At 47.6% G+C, this 18,593-nt stretch overlaps 2 protein-coding genes across 4 annotated transcripts in view; one reads left to right on the top strand and one right to left on the bottom strand.

Moving 5' to 3' along the window:
* The window catches only part of COQ8A (coenzyme Q8A), a 42,212-nt gene extending 32,068 nt beyond the window's left edge, over positions 1 to 10,144 (top strand). Inside the window, exons 7-15 of the mRNA XM_059469016.1 lie at positions 471 to 556; positions 1,624 to 1,764; positions 2,812 to 2,893; positions 4,114 to 4,207; positions 4,962 to 5,103; positions 6,462 to 6,569; positions 7,251 to 7,316; positions 8,029 to 8,115; positions 8,761 to 10,144. Coding sequence (XP_059324999.1) covers positions 471 to 556; positions 1,624 to 1,764; positions 2,812 to 2,893; positions 4,114 to 4,207; positions 4,962 to 5,103; positions 6,462 to 6,569; positions 7,251 to 7,316; positions 8,029 to 8,115; positions 8,761 to 9,054 — 1,100 coding nt within the window. The 3' untranslated portion in view covers positions 9,055 to 10,144. The remainder of the gene's footprint in view (positions 1 to 470; positions 557 to 1,623; positions 1,765 to 2,811; positions 2,894 to 4,113; positions 4,208 to 4,961; positions 5,104 to 6,461; positions 6,570 to 7,250; positions 7,317 to 8,028; positions 8,116 to 8,760) is intronic.
* A 2,779-nt stretch (positions 10,145 to 12,923) lies between these two features.
* CDC42BPA (CDC42 binding protein kinase alpha) overlaps positions 12,924 to 18,593 on the bottom strand; it is a 181,351-nt gene continuing 175,681 nt past the window's right edge. For all 3 annotated transcript variants that reach the window (XM_059467384.1, XM_059467382.1, XM_059467383.1), the window contains one exon: positions 12,924 to 17,716. In XM_059467384.1, the coding sequence (XP_059323367.1) occupies positions 17,585 to 17,716 (132 nt within the window). In that variant the 3' untranslated portion in view covers positions 12,924 to 17,584. The remainder of the gene's footprint in view (positions 17,717 to 18,593) is intronic.

The following is an 18,593-nucleotide window of genomic DNA, read 5'->3' as shown; positions in this document are numbered from 1 at the left end:
CCCAGCTGTGTTCTCTGCTGCCCATTTGTAGTTGCTTTGTGTTTGGGCAGTTGTTTACAGTAGCAGATGCTGAATCCTGATTTCTCCAAGAGTTCAGCACTTGTCTAAGTGGTGTTTTACCATTGCACAGCATTCTGGAGGAGCTGCTGCCCCTTAAAATGCACTGGATTAAACCACACTGGGAACCTTGGAGCATTGGGATGGCTCTCCAGGGGTTCCTTCTGTGACCTGTGTTTCCATGAGGCAGTGGCCTCTCCTAGACCTGGGTGCTGCCAGCCAGGAGATGGGCTGGGGTGTGACAGGGACAGAGCACTGTCACCACACCAAAAGAATTAAAGAATTACTTCTAAAACCTTCACTGGGGTGTGCCTGGGGCAGGACAGCTGACTTGCCTGAGTGCAGGAGCACATTTCTCTGTGTGTGGGAGGATGCAATGGCTGCTCTGAGTGCTGTGTGCTTTCCCTTGGCAGATGATGCCTTCATCAACCCCCACCTGCAGAGGATCTTTGAGCGCGTGCGTCAGAGCGCCGACTTCATGCCCATAAAGCAGATGATGGTGAGGAATATTCCTGAGTGCCTGCCAGGGAAAGGGACAATGGACAGAAAAAATGTCACCTGTGACATGCCCCAGTAAGGGAGGTGGATGGGGATTTTATAGAATATTTTAATAAGGTTACATATTTTCAGTTGGGGGTAAAGTGTGATTCCTTCTCTCAATTGTGTGTTGTCTTTTCTCTCAAAAAATTGGAAGTTTGGGTCTAGACAGAGGGGGGAAAAATGTGGGAGTTTTTCATGTCCTGAGATTAATGTTGATATGGAGCAGGATGCTGCCACAAATATGGTTATAGGGTATTGTTGAGTGTAGCCTCCTCTTGTGTTTCCTCTTCTCTTTCTTGTGGGTCTTAATGTGGTGTCTAGATATGTCTACATCCCATTTTAGAAACAGACATAGAAGCCTCAGTCTGATGGAAAATAACCAGGAGCTTTGCCCTTACCATTTTGTTTAACTTGCCATCAAGAAAACCCAGAATGAAGTGAACTAAGTTTGCTTTCCTCAGTGTTTATGTTCTGTGTAAATTAACGTGTAAAGGGTGATGCCAAAGGAACTGCCAGCACTACTTATCTTCTGCAAGACACTAAGCAGAGCTAGAACTTAAATATGACAGTCTGGCAGGGTACCAAAGAAGATGTTAAAGCAGGCTGTGATGTTTAATTGTCAATATTGCCTTAAAGAGAGTCATGCCTGGATTGCTTCTCTTCAGCTTGGCAGGATGATGAAAGAGGAGAAATAGCTAACTCATTTTCTTTGCTCATTTTCTGGAAGATAGCAAGTGGCACCTAAAAGGGGATGTTTGTATGCCAAGGCAGCAGTGTTTGTGTTCAAGATTTCTGTCCCTTAGGGCAGAGCCCCACAGAGATCTGATCAGCACCTGTAGAGTGCTGGGGCAGCATTGCTGGCTGCACCACTCCCTGCCTTGCTGTGCAATGACAAGGCACAGAGGATCATCTAGAAAGCAGGTTATAGGCACTCAGAACTCAGTCACCTTAGAGGAACGTGATTTCTAAGACTGAAAGACTTAAATCTTTGCTTCCCATACCCTGATCCTTTCTATTTATTTGTAGAAAACTCTGAACAACGATCTGGGCCCCAACTGGAGGGATAAACTGGAGTCCTTTGAAGAACGCCCCTTTGCTGCTGCTTCCATCGGTCAGGTTCATCTGGCACGCTTGAAAAACGGGAAAGAAGTTGCCATGAAAATCCAGGTGGGCTTTCCAGAGCAGCCACGTCTTGTTTGTGCTCAGAGAAGGGCAGGGGAGCTATGTGTGTGAAATAAGAAACATTTTAATGGAAGTGAAGATGTGATGTCTTATGTAGGGCAAGCTGAGTGGAAAACACAGCAAAGGTTTTGCAGCTTGAGCCAGTCTGAGTCCAGATGAGCAGGAGACATCCCATGGATTTTTCACTGCAGTTTGGGATAATGGTGCTGAGGGACTGCTTGTACTTTTAGGGCTGTATGGGAGGGTCCCACCTGCTCCCCAGGTCAGTCCCCTTTCTGGGTGACTGTCAGCAGCCTCAGGTGGCTATTTCCAACAAAATGACATTCTAGAGCTAAAGCTTATAAACCATCCTTGTACAGCATGGTTTATAATCCCAAGGAGTGAGGTTCCTGCTGGCTGAGCAGTATCCCAGGCAAAGCTGGGATAAACTCATTGGTGGATTTTGTAGTATGGGGAGACTTTAGCAATATTATCAATGGGTGTGGGTGTCTTCTGAAGCCATTTGTGTCCCACGTGCTCTCTGAAGTCAGGCCAAGGTAACAGCAGCAGAAACTGAACCCTCTGGCATCAGCACACATTTTCCTCAGCAGTGCAGGCTCCTTCCCCTTGACAGAGAGGGTGAGAACAGGGTGAGGTGCCTTGCCAGGACTGGGCTGGGGCCCCACCACCTGCCCTGCTGCTGGGAATGACACTCTGGGGCTTCCAGGGATGTGTGCTTCCAGCTGTGGGAGGGAAAGGACTGACTGCCATGGCTCTTGTGAGATTTGTGTGTCTGAGAACCCGTCATGTGTGGGAAGAATTCCCATCAGAGGATCTGAACAGGCCATTCTGATTGCAGGGAGCTGCATCTTAGCCTTTCTGTGTGTCCCCTGACAGATGCTGGGCTTTGAGAAAGCTTTTAGAGGAGGGATGTGTGGCTCAGGATGCCCTGGCCCATTGTGGTGTGGGTGCTGAGCCAGGTGTTTTTATCCTGCCCTGTACAACCAGGCCTCATCTAACCCCAACACTGCCCTCTCCCATTGTGTCCCACAGTACCCTGGAGTGGCCCAGAGCATCAACAGTGATGTCAACAACCTGATGGCTGTCCTGAGCATGAGCAATATTCTCCCAGAAGGTAAAAGACAGAACCCTGTGTTCCCAGGTGGAGTTCTGCCAACCCCTTTCAAGCAGCACATTGCATGTGTCCCTCCAAGGACCGGGAAAGGAACTTAAGGATGCTAAGTGTGCCCAGGAGCAGATTCCTGCAGGAAGCAGGAGAGGCAGAGGGTGCAGGGCCAGCCTGGGGAGCCAGGTTCTGTTCCCCTGTTGTGCTGCACAGCTGCTGCTGCCTCTGCCTGCCCCAGTGCCCACCTGGTGGGGTGGGAAGTGCAGCTGTGTGTTTGTGGCCATGTGTGTGCACACACCTGCAGAGTAACTGCACTTGTCTCTGTGTGTTCTCTATGGAGACAGACCCATAGGGATTCTTGGCAAAATATAAAGTGCCTGGGAATACTCACTTTTGGTGGCTTTCTAGGCTTGGAGTGTGGGCAGTGTCCAGGTGAGGTAGTCTTGCTTTGTCCTGTTACTTTCTGGTACAATTGGCACAACTCATTTTTCTCCATGTTCCCTTGTAGCTTTCCATGCCTGCCATTCTGTGCTCTTCCCAGATGTTCTCTATTCTTTCAGAGAACTGTCTGACTTAGAACTTGCTCAGTGTCCCAGCACATGGATAAGTCCCTTTTCCTACAGGGAATGCAGGACTTACCACTCTTTTTTCCAAATACATGCCTGCAGCAGTTGTAAATATCAGTGAGACTGTACAAATGCTGCTTTAAAATCAGGCTGGGTGCTGACAAAATCTGGCACTGTTCTCTCTGGTGGCTGGGCAGGGCCCTGCAGAGGTTGCTGCAGCCCCAGCTGTGTATGGCCCAAGGAGCAGATTGGTTTTCCAAATTCAAGACTAAGACTGGGCTTGGCACCTCAGGCCCTGGCTACGTGCTGCTGCTGCAGTGCACTGCATTAGTCATGCTGACTGTGCCTGGCAGTGCCTGCTGCCACTTGCAGGCAGCTATGGAGCTGTTCCTGCTGCTTTTGCCCAGTGCTTGGGTGCTTGTCTTTGGTGTGTGTCCCTGCACAGCCATGCCAGCAGCAGGAATGGACAGTCTGGGCTGTGGGGAGGACAGAGCAGTGCTGTGGATGTGCCTGGGCTGTGATTACTGCACAACCTGCATCCGGTTGGAAATGCACCTTGGCTCTCTGGGGCCTCCTGTGCTCCTCAGCTGCAGCTCTGGGAAGCTTAGCCTGAGCAGATCCTTTTTTCTAAGCCTGCTCTCTGCTGTGCTGTTTGACTTTCAGGTTTGTTCCCAGAGCACCTGATTGAAGTGGTGAGCAGAGAGCTGGCCCTGGAGTGTGACTACCTGAGAGAAGCTGCCTGTGCAAGGAAATTCCAGTATGTTCCCACCATTGCCTTGAACCCCTTCTGTGTATGTGCGTGTGGGAGAGGCAGGAGAGGTTGCTTAACTTGAGGGATGGTGGGAGCTCACTGCTGTGCCCTGCCGTGGCACAGGGGAAGGGTGCATGGCCGTGGCCTGAGCTGTGCCCCAGAATGTGATCACCTCCTCTGGTGCAAGTCTGTCTGTTGTGCCACATGGGAAGGTGCTGCAGTAACTCCTGAGGCTGGGTTGCAGTGCTCTTACCTCAGCCTGTTGTTAACTTCTCCCATCCCTCAGTCCAGGAGGTTTTCAGTTCAGCTCTCTTGAAGCAGTTACCACCAGCAGAGCTGCCTGCTCCCTTGGCTTGCCAAAGCACCCAGATTTCTCCATGGTGCTGGATGCTCTTTCTGTCCTGCTGCAGAACTGTGGCACTGCTCCCCTTGGCAGAGCAGTTCTCCCATGTGTACAGTCTGGCCCTGAAGCCAAGTGGGGTCAGCAGAAGAGCCCAGTGCCCCTTGATGCACCAGCCTGGAGCCTTCCTAATATCGCTGCTCTGGCAGGAGATGGGACCTCAGGAGCTGGCAGCAGCTCCAAGTCACTGGCAGGGTTTCTGCTGACTTAATCCCTACTGTAATTGCTGAGGGAAACATTTCCTGGCAGCCCCAGGCAGGGTGTGGGGAGAGGCTGGTCCAGGGCTCTGTGAGGTGTTGCTGATGGGTCTGTCTGCTCTCAGGGCTCCTAAACCTCTTCCTCTCCTTTCTCCATCCCTAGGGAGCTGCTGAAAGACCACCCCTTCTTTTATGTACCCAGAGTAATAGATGAGCTGTGCAGCAAGCACGTGCTGACCACAGAGCTGGTGTCTGGCTTTCCCTTGGATCAAGCTGAAGGACTGAGCCAGGAGATTCGAAATGAGGTGAATTTGGGAGGTTGGGTTTCTGCCCTTCTCAGAGCCCTGTGCCAGGCTTGGGGGCATGCCTTGTGGCACAGCAAACCCTGAGCAGGGCTATCTGGAGCCTCCAGGAAGACTTGTTTAGGGAAGGTGGCAGTGACACTGGAGTCTCTCCAGGCTCATTTGGGCCTTGCAGGGAGGGGCTGGAGGGGGTGAGTGGCAAGGGCAGCTGAAGGGGAGGTGGCCTCACTGTGTGATGCCATTTCTGATGACCTTAATTTTGGGGGGACTGTCAGTAAAGGCAAAGGTGCTTTATGCAGCTGCTCTTGTGGGCAGGATTGCAGAATCATCCCAGTGCAAGCAGCTGGGTGCAATTCCTGCAGGACTGGCTGGAAAAGTACCTGTCAGTAAACAAAAGCAGGGATGTGGGGATGGGTGGGTGTTGGTGCTGAATATAGCCAGGGATTGGAGTGCTGTGGTGGGACAAGCAGCTGTTCTAGCAGCAGAAATAACTGTCCTGGTATTTGGATGTGTGTGTGTCTGTGTGTGTGAGCTGTCAGCTGTTAGGTGACTGGGGAAGAGGGCAGAGTCTGTTCCCCTGGTTAAACAGATCTCAGTGTCACATTAGATTTGAAGCTGTGCCAGAGCTGGCTGGCTATTCTTAGGGACTGTCCCCAGCAATGAGCTGCTCCATCACCAGGACTCATTTTAAAAGGCTGTGAGCTGCAGGAACAGCCCTTCTCTCCTGTGAGCCACTGGCCTGGCTGCCCCTCTGCCTTCTGACCCCAATGGCAGGGTCCTGCAGCAGGGCTGGGCTTGCACTTGGTGCTCTCTTCCTTGCACCTTGCATATGGTGTTTCACTCAGCTTTGCAGCAGCTGGAGAGGGCAGAGTGAGGCTGGCAGTTCTGCTCAACAGGCTCCAGTTTAGCAATTCTCACAGAAAAGCTCTGCTGGAGTGTGTAATCCAGCAGGGGGGGTTTCAAGGACTGCTGCTCTTGCTTTTCTGTGCCTGTCAGTCCCAAGGTGTGGCTCTCTGCTCCTCCCTCAAGCTGGGTCAGTGCTGAGCCCACAGGAGTGCATGCTGGGTCTGGTATCATACAAGATTCCCATTCTTCCAGCACCCAGTGTGTAGTCAGTGCTGGAAAGTGAAAAGGCAGGAGCAGAATGCAGCTGGATGAGCACTGGAGCATCTGTGCCATCTGCTAAGGACATCCCATGGCAGGGCTGGGCTGGGAGTTGCTGGTGCTGTGGTGAGAGGTGTTCCTTCAGCTCTGCATAGAGCAGATGGTTCCTGCTGGTGTGGCAGTGTGTGCCCTGTTTGCTGATGCCTGCTCTAAGTTACAGGTGTGAATTTGTTTCTTGTTTCTCCTTGTTGTAAAAGATCTGCCACAACATCCTGGTGCTGTGCCTGCGGGAGCTGTTTGAGTTCCGCTACATGCAGACCGACCCCAACTGGTCCAACTTCTTCTATGACCCACAGCTGCACAAGGTAAGCCTGAGCAGCCACTCTCCTGCCTGCACAAACAGCAGTTTTCACCAGCTTTTGTTATTCCTCACTCCCACTCCCCACTTAATCCTGAGTGGGATTCTCTCAGTTTCCTGTCCTTGAGGCACAGGCAGATAGCACAGGGAAACCTCCCTTTGCCACTTGCCCTCTCTAGGGGTTGGTAGGAAAGCAGGGCTGCTGTAACCCTGGCCCTTGAGCAGTCACAGCTACTTCCTTAACCTCAGGATCTGTTCTGAAGGTGGGAGGCTGCAGCAGGCAGTGCTCTGCCAGCACACACCTGAGCCCAGGATCTCCCTCTTGTGCTGTGGAGATAAGACTATTAATTCCTGCTCATTGGTTTGGCTGCTTGTCTGTGCTCTGTAGGGCAGATGGAATTGCTTTTTATTCCTGAGGTCTGTGCTGCAAAGTGCTGGGAAAAGATTCAGTGGTGCTCTGTCCCTGCACATGGAGCCTGAGTGGAGCTGCCAGCAGAGCAGGAGTGGCAGTGTGGGCACTGGGCAGTGGCCTCAGCCCTGTTGGGCTGCAGACTGGGAATAAAGGAGTCAGGGGCAGCTGGGATGCAGAGGAGAGCTGGGAAAGCCAGCTGAGCTTCCTGAAGAAATCAGGAGCATTCTTAAGATCAGCTGTGGTTGACTCTAATACAGAGAGCTTTGTCCATTCCAGGTGGCCCTGCTGGACTTTGGAGCAACACGAGGGTTTGATGAGAAGTTCACAGATGTCTACATAGAGGTGAGGACTTGCACTGTGCCCTAGAGAGCTGCACTTGATTTTGCAAATACTCTTATTTCTTAGCTGTTATCACTTTGTACTGGGGTACACTTTGGGTGTGGGGGAAGCAGGGCTGGAGGCGAGAGTGGTCTCTGTTCCTGTTTCATCCCTTGCATGGCTGTCTGCAGATGTGCTGCAAGCTCTGAGGTGGGATGTTCACACAAGTGCACTGCAGTGATGCTTGCTGGGGGCCTTGGGTGTATCAGGGCACTCACAACTCTGTGATTTTTATATGAGGATATGCAGGAATTGCTTGTTCTCCACCTCCTCCTGAGATTTTCAGGTTTTCCACAGACAGATGAATGGATGTGAAATCAAACATGCTTCCTTTGTGCTCACCATGTTCTGTACATGGTAACTGAGCTGCCAGGGCCAGCAGCTCCCACCTAAAGCTGCTCACAGTCAGCTCTGCTGTTTCTTTGGGGAGGGGCTGACTATTTGTGAAGCTTTTTTTGCTGTCCCTTACATTCTCTGGGCCATGTGCAGCCCTGTTGGGAAGAAGGTGGATCTTTTAGCCAGTAGCTCTTAACCTGCCCAGCATGCAGGGCCTGAGGAGAGGGCAGAGGCAAGGCAGTGAGCAGTGGCTGGTGTTGGTGTGTGCTCCTGTGGCCTGGGCAGCAGTCCTGCTGTTCACTCTTCTCTTGGCTCTCCTGAAAGTATTCCTCCTCCTCAGGTAATCAAGGCAGCTGCTGACATGGACAGAGAGAGGGTACTGAAGAAGTCCATTGAAATGAAATTCCTCACTGGCTATGAAATCAAGGTATGGAGCAGAAGGGTCTGATTTTGGTGTTGGGCACAGATAAGGTGATTGCAGGTCTGTGAACTTCCCCAGACTTCTTGATGTGGTAAAAGTGTCAGTCCAAAAGCCCTTTTGATAAGCATGAGAGAGGAGGGTAAAAAAGGTTTTGGCTTTTGTTCTCACTTCCTTTTGGGAGCAGGAAAATAATAAGGACACACCTAGCCCCAAAACCACTGTCCTTCCTTCTCTCCCCATGCAAGACCCTGCAGCTGATGACAATTTCTGAGGAAATATAGCAAATGTCCAGTCACTTTGATTTTGTGTTTTCAAAAGGATCTGGTTATTTTTTCTGAAAGCTGTTAAGGGAAAATCAATTTTCTCACATACTCCTTCCCACTGTGCACTTGTGCAAATGTGTTAGAACCAGCATGTTGTATGACTGGGAAGATGGTTTTCTAGAAGGTTTAGCTGCTCAAAACTGTATGAACTAAATGTTCCTCAGTCTTGCTGGGGGCTGGAGGTTCCCTTTGTTGTGGACAGGGCTGTTTCTCCTGAGCTGCTGCTGTTAGCACTGGCATTTCTTTTCCTCCTTGGTGGTTCTCATGGCTAGTGGTGTTATTTATCCCTCTAGTTAAGCGTTACTTATCCCTCTTTCCTTTTGGGCAGGAAATGGAAGATGCCCACTTAAATGCTGTCCTCATCCTGGGAGAGGCTTTTGCATCTAAGGAGCCTTTTGATTTTGGCAACCAAAGCACCACTGAGAAGATCCATGGTTTAATCCCAATCATGCTGAAGCACCGGCTCATCCCCCCGCCGGAGGAGACCTACTCCCTTCATCGGAAGATGGGCGGCTCTTTCCTCATCTGCACCAAACTGAAGGCCAAAATTCCCTGCAAAAACATGTTCCAAGAGGCATACAGCAAGTACTGGAGCAGTAGGGGCAAGAAGCCAGAGGAGTAGTAAGAAGGAACTTGTCTTGTTGTGAGGGCCCGGTTCAGCTGAGCCTTGCAGAGAGCGTTCCAAGCCTCCCCAGCGTTGCTCCCCAGCTCTCCATCCTCTTGAGATGCAGCAGCCCCATGCCCTGGAAGCCAAGGGTGCATTCCACGAGGACAAAGCTGCTCTTTCCTGCTGTGTCTGTCCTGCCTGGACTGCCAGCACAGCCCACAGCTCGCAGGAAACTCTTGAGTGCTTCTGTGCTGCTTCAAGGCACCAGCTGACTACCTTGAATGCATTTGTAACATTGTGATGGTGGCTGCATATTGAGAGGGTTTTGTAACGAGTAGGGGAAGGAGGATGAGAGCAGAGTTTAATATTGAAACCTATTTGTAATTGTCCACAAATTGTTTTTTAAAAACCTTCCCTCTTTCAAGCTGAGGTGGAATTCAAGTAGTTTTCATACTGTGACTTTAGAGAATGAGATACCAAGGTGTTCCCTACCACAGACACATCCAGCACCTCCCCCACGTTTTTGTAAGTCAAGTGGTGGCAGTCTGAGAACCCTCCTGGATTCTTCTGACATTGATTTAATGCAAGGGGCGTGTGTGTACGTTGAAGTTTGATGCTTTCTGCCTCTTTCTGGCTTGCAAGCTAAACATAGGAAATATTTTAAAAGTCCGAGAATTGAATGCCAGTCTCTTTTAAACACACACACACATGCACACTCTCACAACCCATCTCAGTTCTGGGAGTCAAATGTGTAATCAGCAGAGCTAGATCTGAGCACATCTAGTGGGATTCTGCACTGTCTGGTAGGTATCAGCTTTCCTGAGGGCAAGTTAGATAAGCTCCAACTCTGACCCCCACTGCTTGCTGGACTCCTGACTAAAACCTGCTCTGTGTGTTTCCCTGAGGCAGAACTTGCAGCAAGGCAAACAAACGTCCTGCCTCTGGAGAGCAGCTGCACATCAGCTGAAATGTCACACGGTTCAAACCAGACGCACAGTTTTAAACTCCTGGAGTCGAGCTAGGAAATTGACTTTTGTAGGTTTTTGTACAAAGCCTGAACCTGTACAACTTCCTGATGTCAATAAACAAGTGCTTGTGCCGTGGGCCTGCTGCTTGTGGCTGTGTCATCTTCTGTGTGGGAATGGACACTCAGGTGAGCAGTGTCCTGTTCTGGGGATAAACTGCAGCTCAGCAGAAGCTGAGGCCTGGTCATGCCATGAAAATCCCTGGTAATTTACTTGTTTTTTAATTATCCTTTTTTAAATCATTCTGGCAGCAGCCTCCTGAACACAAGTCTCTCTGCCTTTCCTGCACTTGTGAAGGAGAGGCTGGTGCAGCTGAGGCTTTCCTGGTGTCTTAAGGCAAGTGCCAGGTATTGATTTACCAGCAGGCTCAGCTGGTCCTGCTCAGCTAACAGAGCCCAGGAATGCCCAGGTTGCCTGATATTAAGTCCAGCATATGTGAAATCCTGACAGCTGACACTTCAGAGGGAGAGAACAGGTAAGTGACTAAATGGTCTCTCTCAGGAGTGACCTCTGAGAAATAGGAAAACAGGTAATGGTATTATCTTTATTCCAAAGCCATAAACATATAATATGCCACTTCATTTAAGACTTTATTGAACAAGATGCAGTGCAGTTCAGTTCAAAATCCCAGTCAGATTATTCTTAACCTTTTGAGAAGAGTTAACTCTGCTGTTCAATGAAGTAATAGTTTTGCATGAAGCAGTTTATCAGTGTACAAAGTTACAGTAACTTCCCTTGTTTTGAGTTCTGATAAACATTGTTTAGTTTTTCTCCTTTGGCTCTAGACCTTGCAGCTGTAAAAACAACAGAGCTGTTTGAGCTGTTAAATGTTTATGATAAAGTTTAAAAAGTAAAGTATAAAAAGCTGACAAGGGAATTCGATTAGGTGAGCTTCAGAGCAGATTTTCTGAAAGTGAAGGTTCAAGGCCAGCATGTTCAGAGGACTTGCAAAAGTGGCAGAGTAAGCTGGAGCACTGCAGTTCACTTTTCCCCTTGCTCATGTCAGCCCAGATCTTGTGTATACCATGCTGGGGCAAGAGTGCTCAGCTCCTGGCAAACATTCCCCTTCCCAAGAGGGTTTAGGAATGACATCCAGCTGAACAGTGGAGTTTGTTTTGCATTTGCCAGAGGGTACCAACTTGCAGAAGCTGAGATGTTGCTTTATTAGGAGAGCTAATTAGAGCCCTGAGTCACTAATTCTCCTGACCTTTTGTGTATGCTCTGAAAGCATTAATAATGGCTGTAGCTTTGTCCAGAGAGATTTGTGACAGGAGGAATTGCATGTCAGAGGAACAGCCCTGTAGAAAACGTGAGCTAGAAACTCTGGCTTCAAGTCAGAGCAGTTGTGACATTGTGCAGTGAGCAGGGACACTTGGTCCATGCCAGGCACTGCATTTGCTTGAACTGTGCTTGCAGGCTGGAGGATGTGACTGTTCTGTGCTGCAGGAAGCTTCTATGGTCTAGAAAAATCTCTTGTGAAAACATTCTTTGCACAGGGCAAGCTGCAGATTAAAGCTGCCTCTGGAATGACAGTGATTTTCCATTCTAAAGGAACAAGATTGAGGCTACCTCTGATAGCAGTGATTTTCCTGCTTTCTTTCTTTAGTCAGCCTGGCTGCTGCATCAAAACAGAAACTGCATGCTGAGGAGCTGAACATGCAGATCAGTTTCTGCTTTTCTAATGCCCAAATCCCTGACTACATTTCCCAAGACCTTCACAGCTGTGATGTGCAACTAGACCCCTGGGAAATCAGAAATAAAGTGCTGATAGAAAAGTCAGAGCACAGGAACCAGGGTATGTCCCAGAGCTACAGCAGCTGCCTCACTGGGATGAGCCATGGGCTTAAATCCACCTGAACATTTTGACTGAAAGAGAGGGACAGGAGTCAGGCAGCCTTGGAAGAAGGGGGAATCATGGTGCCTGGTCCTGAGAGGGTTTGGAAATGGAAGAATGCCCAGGCTGGCACTGCTGGCAGTGTGGGATGAGTAACAGCCCAGTGCTGTATTCCTGCTGCAGAGGGGTCACTGAAGCAGGTACCAAAGCCAGGACTTAGCCCAGAATCACTGAGGCTGGAAAAGACCTCCAAGATCATCAAAACCAACCCTGAGCCCAGCACTGCCCTGTTCACCATGGAACCATGTCCTAAAGTGCCACATCCACACATCCTTTGAACACTTGCAGGGATGGTGACTGCACCACTTCCCTGCACAGCCTGTTCCCATATTTCACATGCCTTCCTGTGAAGAAATGTTTCCTAATACCTAATCTAAACTTCCCCAGGCCCAATGAGGCCATTTCCAACATTACACCAAGAGAGGAATGAATGAAGAGGAAGCTGCACCAACACACTGTGGTACAGGAAAAATTCCAGGCTGACTTGGGAGGGATGGGATGACAGGAAAGGGTCAGGGCGCATGCAAAACTTCAAAAAATATTCTGAGATGTACTTAAAAGTGCATCAAGGCCAATCTGATGCTGGTAACTCAGAACTAACAAACAATCCAGGCTCTAACACTAAGACAGCTGAAATATTTGATGTGTAGCTACAAATGAAGGCAGAACACCAAAACCACTGACTACAACTCCATAATTATCTCTTTTCTTAGGTCATCACAGCACAGCTGACCCAAGAAAAAGGTCAGGAAAACTGTAGTTCAATATAGAAAAGTATCCAGTCACTTTGATTTTGTATTTTCAAAAGGATCTGGTTATTTTTTCTGAAAGCTGTTAAAAGGAAATAAATTTTCTCACATACCCCTTCCCAAATGTGTTAGAACCAGCATGTTGTATCTTCACCATTTCCATTTCCTCCTCAAAGCTTAATGGGGGGAGGTGGGAAAAAAGACAGAACATCTACATTTCTAACAGTTCCCTGTTTTATTGCAGTACATCAAAGTAGGTTAATATTAAGTGTGTTACCAACATAAAATATTGGTGGTAAGTCATTTTTACATTGTTGACTGTTCCACCTTAAATATTTCTGTGCAAAAGAATCTACATCATTGTTCTGTAGCAGAGAATCTCTTACAATGTCCCCTACAACATTGAGGGCATTAAACAAAAGAGTGAGAAGAGGCAAAAAGCAGAATTTTTCCCCCACACGCACACTTGTCAGCTTTTATACTCTAAAACAAAAAAAAAGTGATTACATCTATGCCATGCAAAACTGTACAATAATATTACAATGAAAAACCTAAAAAACATATTTTAAAAATAAATGATATGAAACTGTCATACATAAAAAGGCAGGTATAGCAACACTGGTTTGTTTGTGGATTTCTTCCCTGTAGATGACTGTCTCAAATGGAGAATGAAAATGGGTTGTACTGAGCTGGAATGAGAGGAGCTGGAATTCAGACTGGAAAGCCTGCAGCAGAGCGGCCTCTGGGGGTGTTCATCAAACAAACTGTGAACACAAAGTGCACAGAAGGGTGCTCACACTTTGTGTTAGTGCAGAAAAGTTGTCCCATTTCCTCCATGGAACGGGCTCGTGTTCACAGAGGAACCCACAGCAGGAATTGCTATGTGCCACTTGGATTCTCAGACTAAGGCTCAGGAGCTGGGGGTACTTGCACTGCATGAAGTTTTACCCTTAATGCATTTATAAAATGGAAAACTTTTTTCCACCCAAGAGCATGTTTGTCCTGTTCCTCAGGGTCTGGCCATGCAATGCAGGACAGGGCCAGATTCTGTTTCTGTGGTAATAATCCAATTGTTCTGTTTGGAAGGGCTGACACACTGTGAACCAGTTAGGTGCATTAAACTACATTTCTATAAATAAACTATGCTTTTTGGTCTTTTTTGGTATGGCAAGACCCTTAACTTCCCTCTGCCATGTACCTGAGAATAACACACCCGGGTTGTAACTTATCAGAATCAAATCAAAGAGAGAACATTCCTGACTCAGTTTTGAAACTCATTTAAATGGGCAAAATACACATTCATAACAAGCCACAGCAATTAATGGAGGGAAAAAGAAGCAACTATTTCACCACAGTCTCAGGAATGTTTTTTTGAAACCACCAGCTGTCTTCTACAGGCCAAAGGCAAGAGAGAAGAGAGGACTGTAGCCCTGCTTTTGGGTTCATGAAATGTGGGAGGAAGCCACATACCTGTGTGTGCACACGTGCAGGGGAAAACTATTTACCAAACCTATTCCATCCTATAACCTGGAATCCTTAGTAGCTGCCTGAATCTCTTCAGATCCTTGTTGCCATCAAAATAGAGGAAAAAAAAAAGGCAAAACCCCAACAACCCATCTGTTCAAGCACTGTCAAAAATGCAAACAAACACCTTCAGTCTCAGCCAAAAGGAAAAAAAACCCAGCTAGAAACACATCCTGTGTACAGAGAACATGTGCCACACTCAGGAATTCAGGGGGAGGTTTCAGCTCCCAGAACAAAATGCAGCCCTCGACCTGTGGAGTTGAAGCAGTGCTACAGTGCCAAGGAGCAAACATCAGATACAGGAGACAACTGCCCTGGAGATACCAGTCAAGAGTCTTACAGTTCAAATGACCAAGTTACTTTTCCTTTAGAAAGCTCAGCTGCAGTATGCATACCAACAAAAAGAGATGAGCGTGGTTTCAAATTGAGTCTGTAACCAAATGGTCCCCAAATATATAAAACTATTTAAGCCCTAGGACAATTTTTCTCTTTTCCAATAAGTGATGTGGTCATTTGCTTTTCAACTGAGAGAACAGTTGCTGTTTCTCTTCTGAACAGACACGTATAAAAATGCACAGGACCAAAGTAATGAGTAAATAAACCCTAGAGAAGACTGCTGAGGCTTGGACATTGTAGTGTACAAACAGTGTGGGCCTGTGGAGCTCTCATCCTCTGAGCTTAGTGTTGGACACAGCTGACCTATGCTCTGCCTGAAAATGCCAGGGTTGGTATCAATAGATTGCAGGCACTGGAACAGAGCAAACACAGGGGTTTACTCAATTTAATGTTTGCTAAGTGGTGGCTCTTCAGGTTCCATTTTCAGATAGAGCTTTACCACAGCTGCAAAAAAATAAAGTCCATGGAAAACGATCCTGTGACCCTCTCTCAGGGGACTGCCATGCAGGCTGCTCTGTCTTTAATGACTACTGTTTAAATGCCTTCTCTCAACATCAAAATAAGATTATTATTTAAATACAACATACAGTAAATACAAAACTAGTCTGCAAAGGCTTTGAAAAGTGTGTGGACATGCTTCACCAAAACAAGGGAATTGTGGGGAAAAAGCAGTGCCTATACTTGAAGCAATATGCAGCCTTTAAAAAGAAGCTGATGTGGAATTTCAATAATGCCAATAATGCCCTGCCTATCTGTCCCTCAGAAATACATAAACTTTTCTGGGAAGAATTACTTTCAGATGCTTTGCTCTTTGCTAAAGCTTTTAATTTCAAATGCCAGGCTTGCAAAAGTAGTAGGTTTGAAGTGAAAACAAACAACACAACCAGCTTGCTACTCTGAAATACCCAAATAGGAGAGAGACAGGCTTTTGATATGATGGTTCCTACAACAATTTCTTGAATCCCTGTCCCAAAATAACACTGAATTAACTTAAACTTGGATAAGCCTCTTGATTCAGAGTGAAAGAGAAATCTTACCTATGAGACCCAGCACGATTAAATGGATTAGATGATGCGTGTCTTGTTCCCTATGTCACATGTAGATCATACCTGGAAATTACTGTACATGGTTTGAACTTACCTACAACCTCTATTAGGGAAGACAGAAACTGCAAAACTCCAAACACCTCTGTGTGGGTGAAACTCTACATAACTGCTGACTGCAAGAACACAGAATGGTTTAATGAGAGCCATAACAAGTTTCCAAAACCCACAAACCCCAATAGTCTAAATACAAAAAGCCCTTTTGTGTTTGAGTATGGTCATAGTATGAAGTCAGCAACAACACCACTGGGAAGAGAGGCTCATCCCAAATGAAAAGCACAATCTGCCTTGCTAACTAAAGAGAAGAGACATCTTCCTCTTACCATACATCTGCTATCAGTTTCTCATTTATTCTGCCGACTGGGTGACCACTTCAGCTTTTTATTTATTTTTCCAGTTTCAGCAGGCTCTGCCTTTCACTGCAATACTTCCTGCCCTCCAACCTGCCCTGCTTTTGGAACCAAACAGCAGGTGAGCACATAGAAACAACTGCAAATTGCACAAACCCACAGCACAGGTAGGGGGCAGAGGAAAACCAACCTTGCCAGTGCAGCAGTTGTGGGTCACCAGGCATCTCTGACTACCACAGTGTGAACAGTGTGAGGTCAGTCTTCAAGGTTCTTTGTTGCTACAGTGACAGCAAAGCCAGCCAGGGCCAGCTTTGGGCTAAGGGCACTCGTTTGGCTGATGTGTATTAGCAACCAGTATTTGGTAATGACTGTAAGAGTTTGCTGCTCAGGGATGGTCAAGGAGGTCAAGACTGCTCCCTTCTGAGTTAAACCTGCTGAAAGGCTGACCCAGGGGAACAGTTTTCCTGCTGAATCCAGCTGCACTGAACTCCCTTGCTGCCTGAAGGACCTCTCCTGTAGCTGCTGCAAGGCTCCAGCTCACAGGTGGCACGCACGGAGCCAGGGCAGCCTGTGGCTGGCTGCTGGGACAGGGCCTTGCTGCCAACTGCTGTAGTTTCTGAAAAGGATGGGGACGGTGAGGAAAACAGGAATTAGAGCTTCAGTTCTGCTACTGAAGGCCAGAAGGAGAGAAGTGTAGTGAGAGCACTGCGGGGGCAGCGCCGCGAGCGCGTGGAATCTCTGTCCTGCCGGAGGTTTTAGCCAGGCCTCCGAGTCTGTAAATCACCAAGCATGAAAACAGGGACAACACAAATCTTAAATTAAAGGCTCTCTTAAATAAGCATCCATCTTCTGCTGCATACACAATGCTTTTTTTTCTTTGAATATATACATACGTATTTTACTCTAACATCTGCGTATTTATTTAAACTCTGTACTGTAGTAAAATATGCATCATTTTAATCAATAAGGATTTGCTGGCGACAATCAGATTGACATTCAAACGTGGTGGCTGAAAGCTTTTATGTGCCTCTGACATACTGATCATTCCCCATGGTGGGGAAGGGGTCTCTGTGCTACTTTTGTACAGTACAATGAGCTATTGTATGAAAACAAAATCCCTCTGAATTTTCTCTTGTTGACACTGGTCTGGTCTACTTACGCTACCTTTTGGGAAGTGGAAGGGGAGTGGGATAAATATGTCTTTAAAAATGAAGCAGCTGTAACCACAAAAATGAAACCAATACTAATACAAATCTACAGCATCTGATATTTACCAACACCCTAGCTTTGCTCATTTGCTGCTGTCAGATCTGGGGAGGTGAGGCAATGCTGAACAGTGCTGAAGGTGATCAGCTTTTACCTTCCTCTGTACCCCACTCCCAGATCCTTTTCCGACAGGGAATGGGGAGGGTTAGGAGGATGAAGGTGAGAACTGGAGCAAGTGAAGGGGGCAGCCATGGGGACAGCAAGCTGATGTGATGCCAAATCTGAATGCTGAAGCAGTTCATGAGTCCCAACTCACGTGGTCAGAGCTCTCCAGGGAGAGGCTCTTGGTCTTGTGAGGAGAAACCGGGCTGGGAGGGCTGCTGAGGTTGGAGCTGTTCGATGCCGTCGAGTGTCTTGGAGAGTCAGAGTCCTGCAGCCCAGAGACACACAGGAACACCAGTAAGTAACAGCACAGCAAGTTTGGGGATCACTGAGAGTCTACCAGCAACAGTGGCTGGATTCAAAGGCCTCTGCGGATTTTGCTTGTGTCCAAAAATCCTGAGGGATCTTTTTTGCTCACAATTTCCAAGGAGACCCGAGATTAAATGGTCAGGTCACTCTGCTTTCAGCAGGCATAAGTGATACTGACATAAGGACACAGCACCAGGGGGATTCTGGCAGTCTGTGTGTTGCCAAGGGCTGCCTGGCCAGCAGAGTGTGCAGCTACAACAGCTACTGCGTTTTCACAGATTATGATCAAGATGCTCTTGCACTAAAATGAGAAATCTTTGTGGCTTCATCACAGCTCCCTGTTCTATGTCAGCCCCAGGGTATCAGTTCAAACATCCTACGAAGTTACTTGGATCTTCCAGAGCACAGGAGAATGCAGCTCTGAGCCTGAATTTGGGCTGACAGCTGCCTTTCAGCTTCCACTGGCAGGATATCTCCAGTATCATGAAAAGCCTGTGTGATCTCTTATTTTCACAATCCTTGGTAAGAAAATGGGTTGGGGAAGTTTTGTAGGCCAGTTTCAGATTGAACCCTCCCATGTAAAACAATTTTGGCTGGAGGGACTGAGTTTAGCACTGTACAGGATTTCAATCCTATCATAATGATAGTCTTGACTGCACAGAATAGAAATTATTAAATCAATTTCCTGCTCTAAATGAAATCATAATTCTTAAACTGCCTTGTTAACTTCTGAGTACAAAGTGTCTCCTGTGAAGTGGTTGCTAAGATAGCTTACAAATCTTCGCACATAAAGGCCAAAAGGAACATCAGCACTTCCAGCTGTGATATGCCATGAT

The sequence above is a fragment of the Ammospiza nelsoni genome, chromosome 3, assembly GCF_027579445.1.
Source record: "Ammospiza nelsoni isolate bAmmNel1 chromosome 3, bAmmNel1.pri, whole genome shotgun sequence".
NCBI lineage: Eukaryota > Metazoa > Chordata > Aves > Passeriformes > Passerellidae > Ammospiza > Ammospiza nelsoni.
The sequence above is the reverse complement of the archived record's forward strand: the minus strand, read 5'-3'. Positions and strand labels throughout refer to the sequence as shown.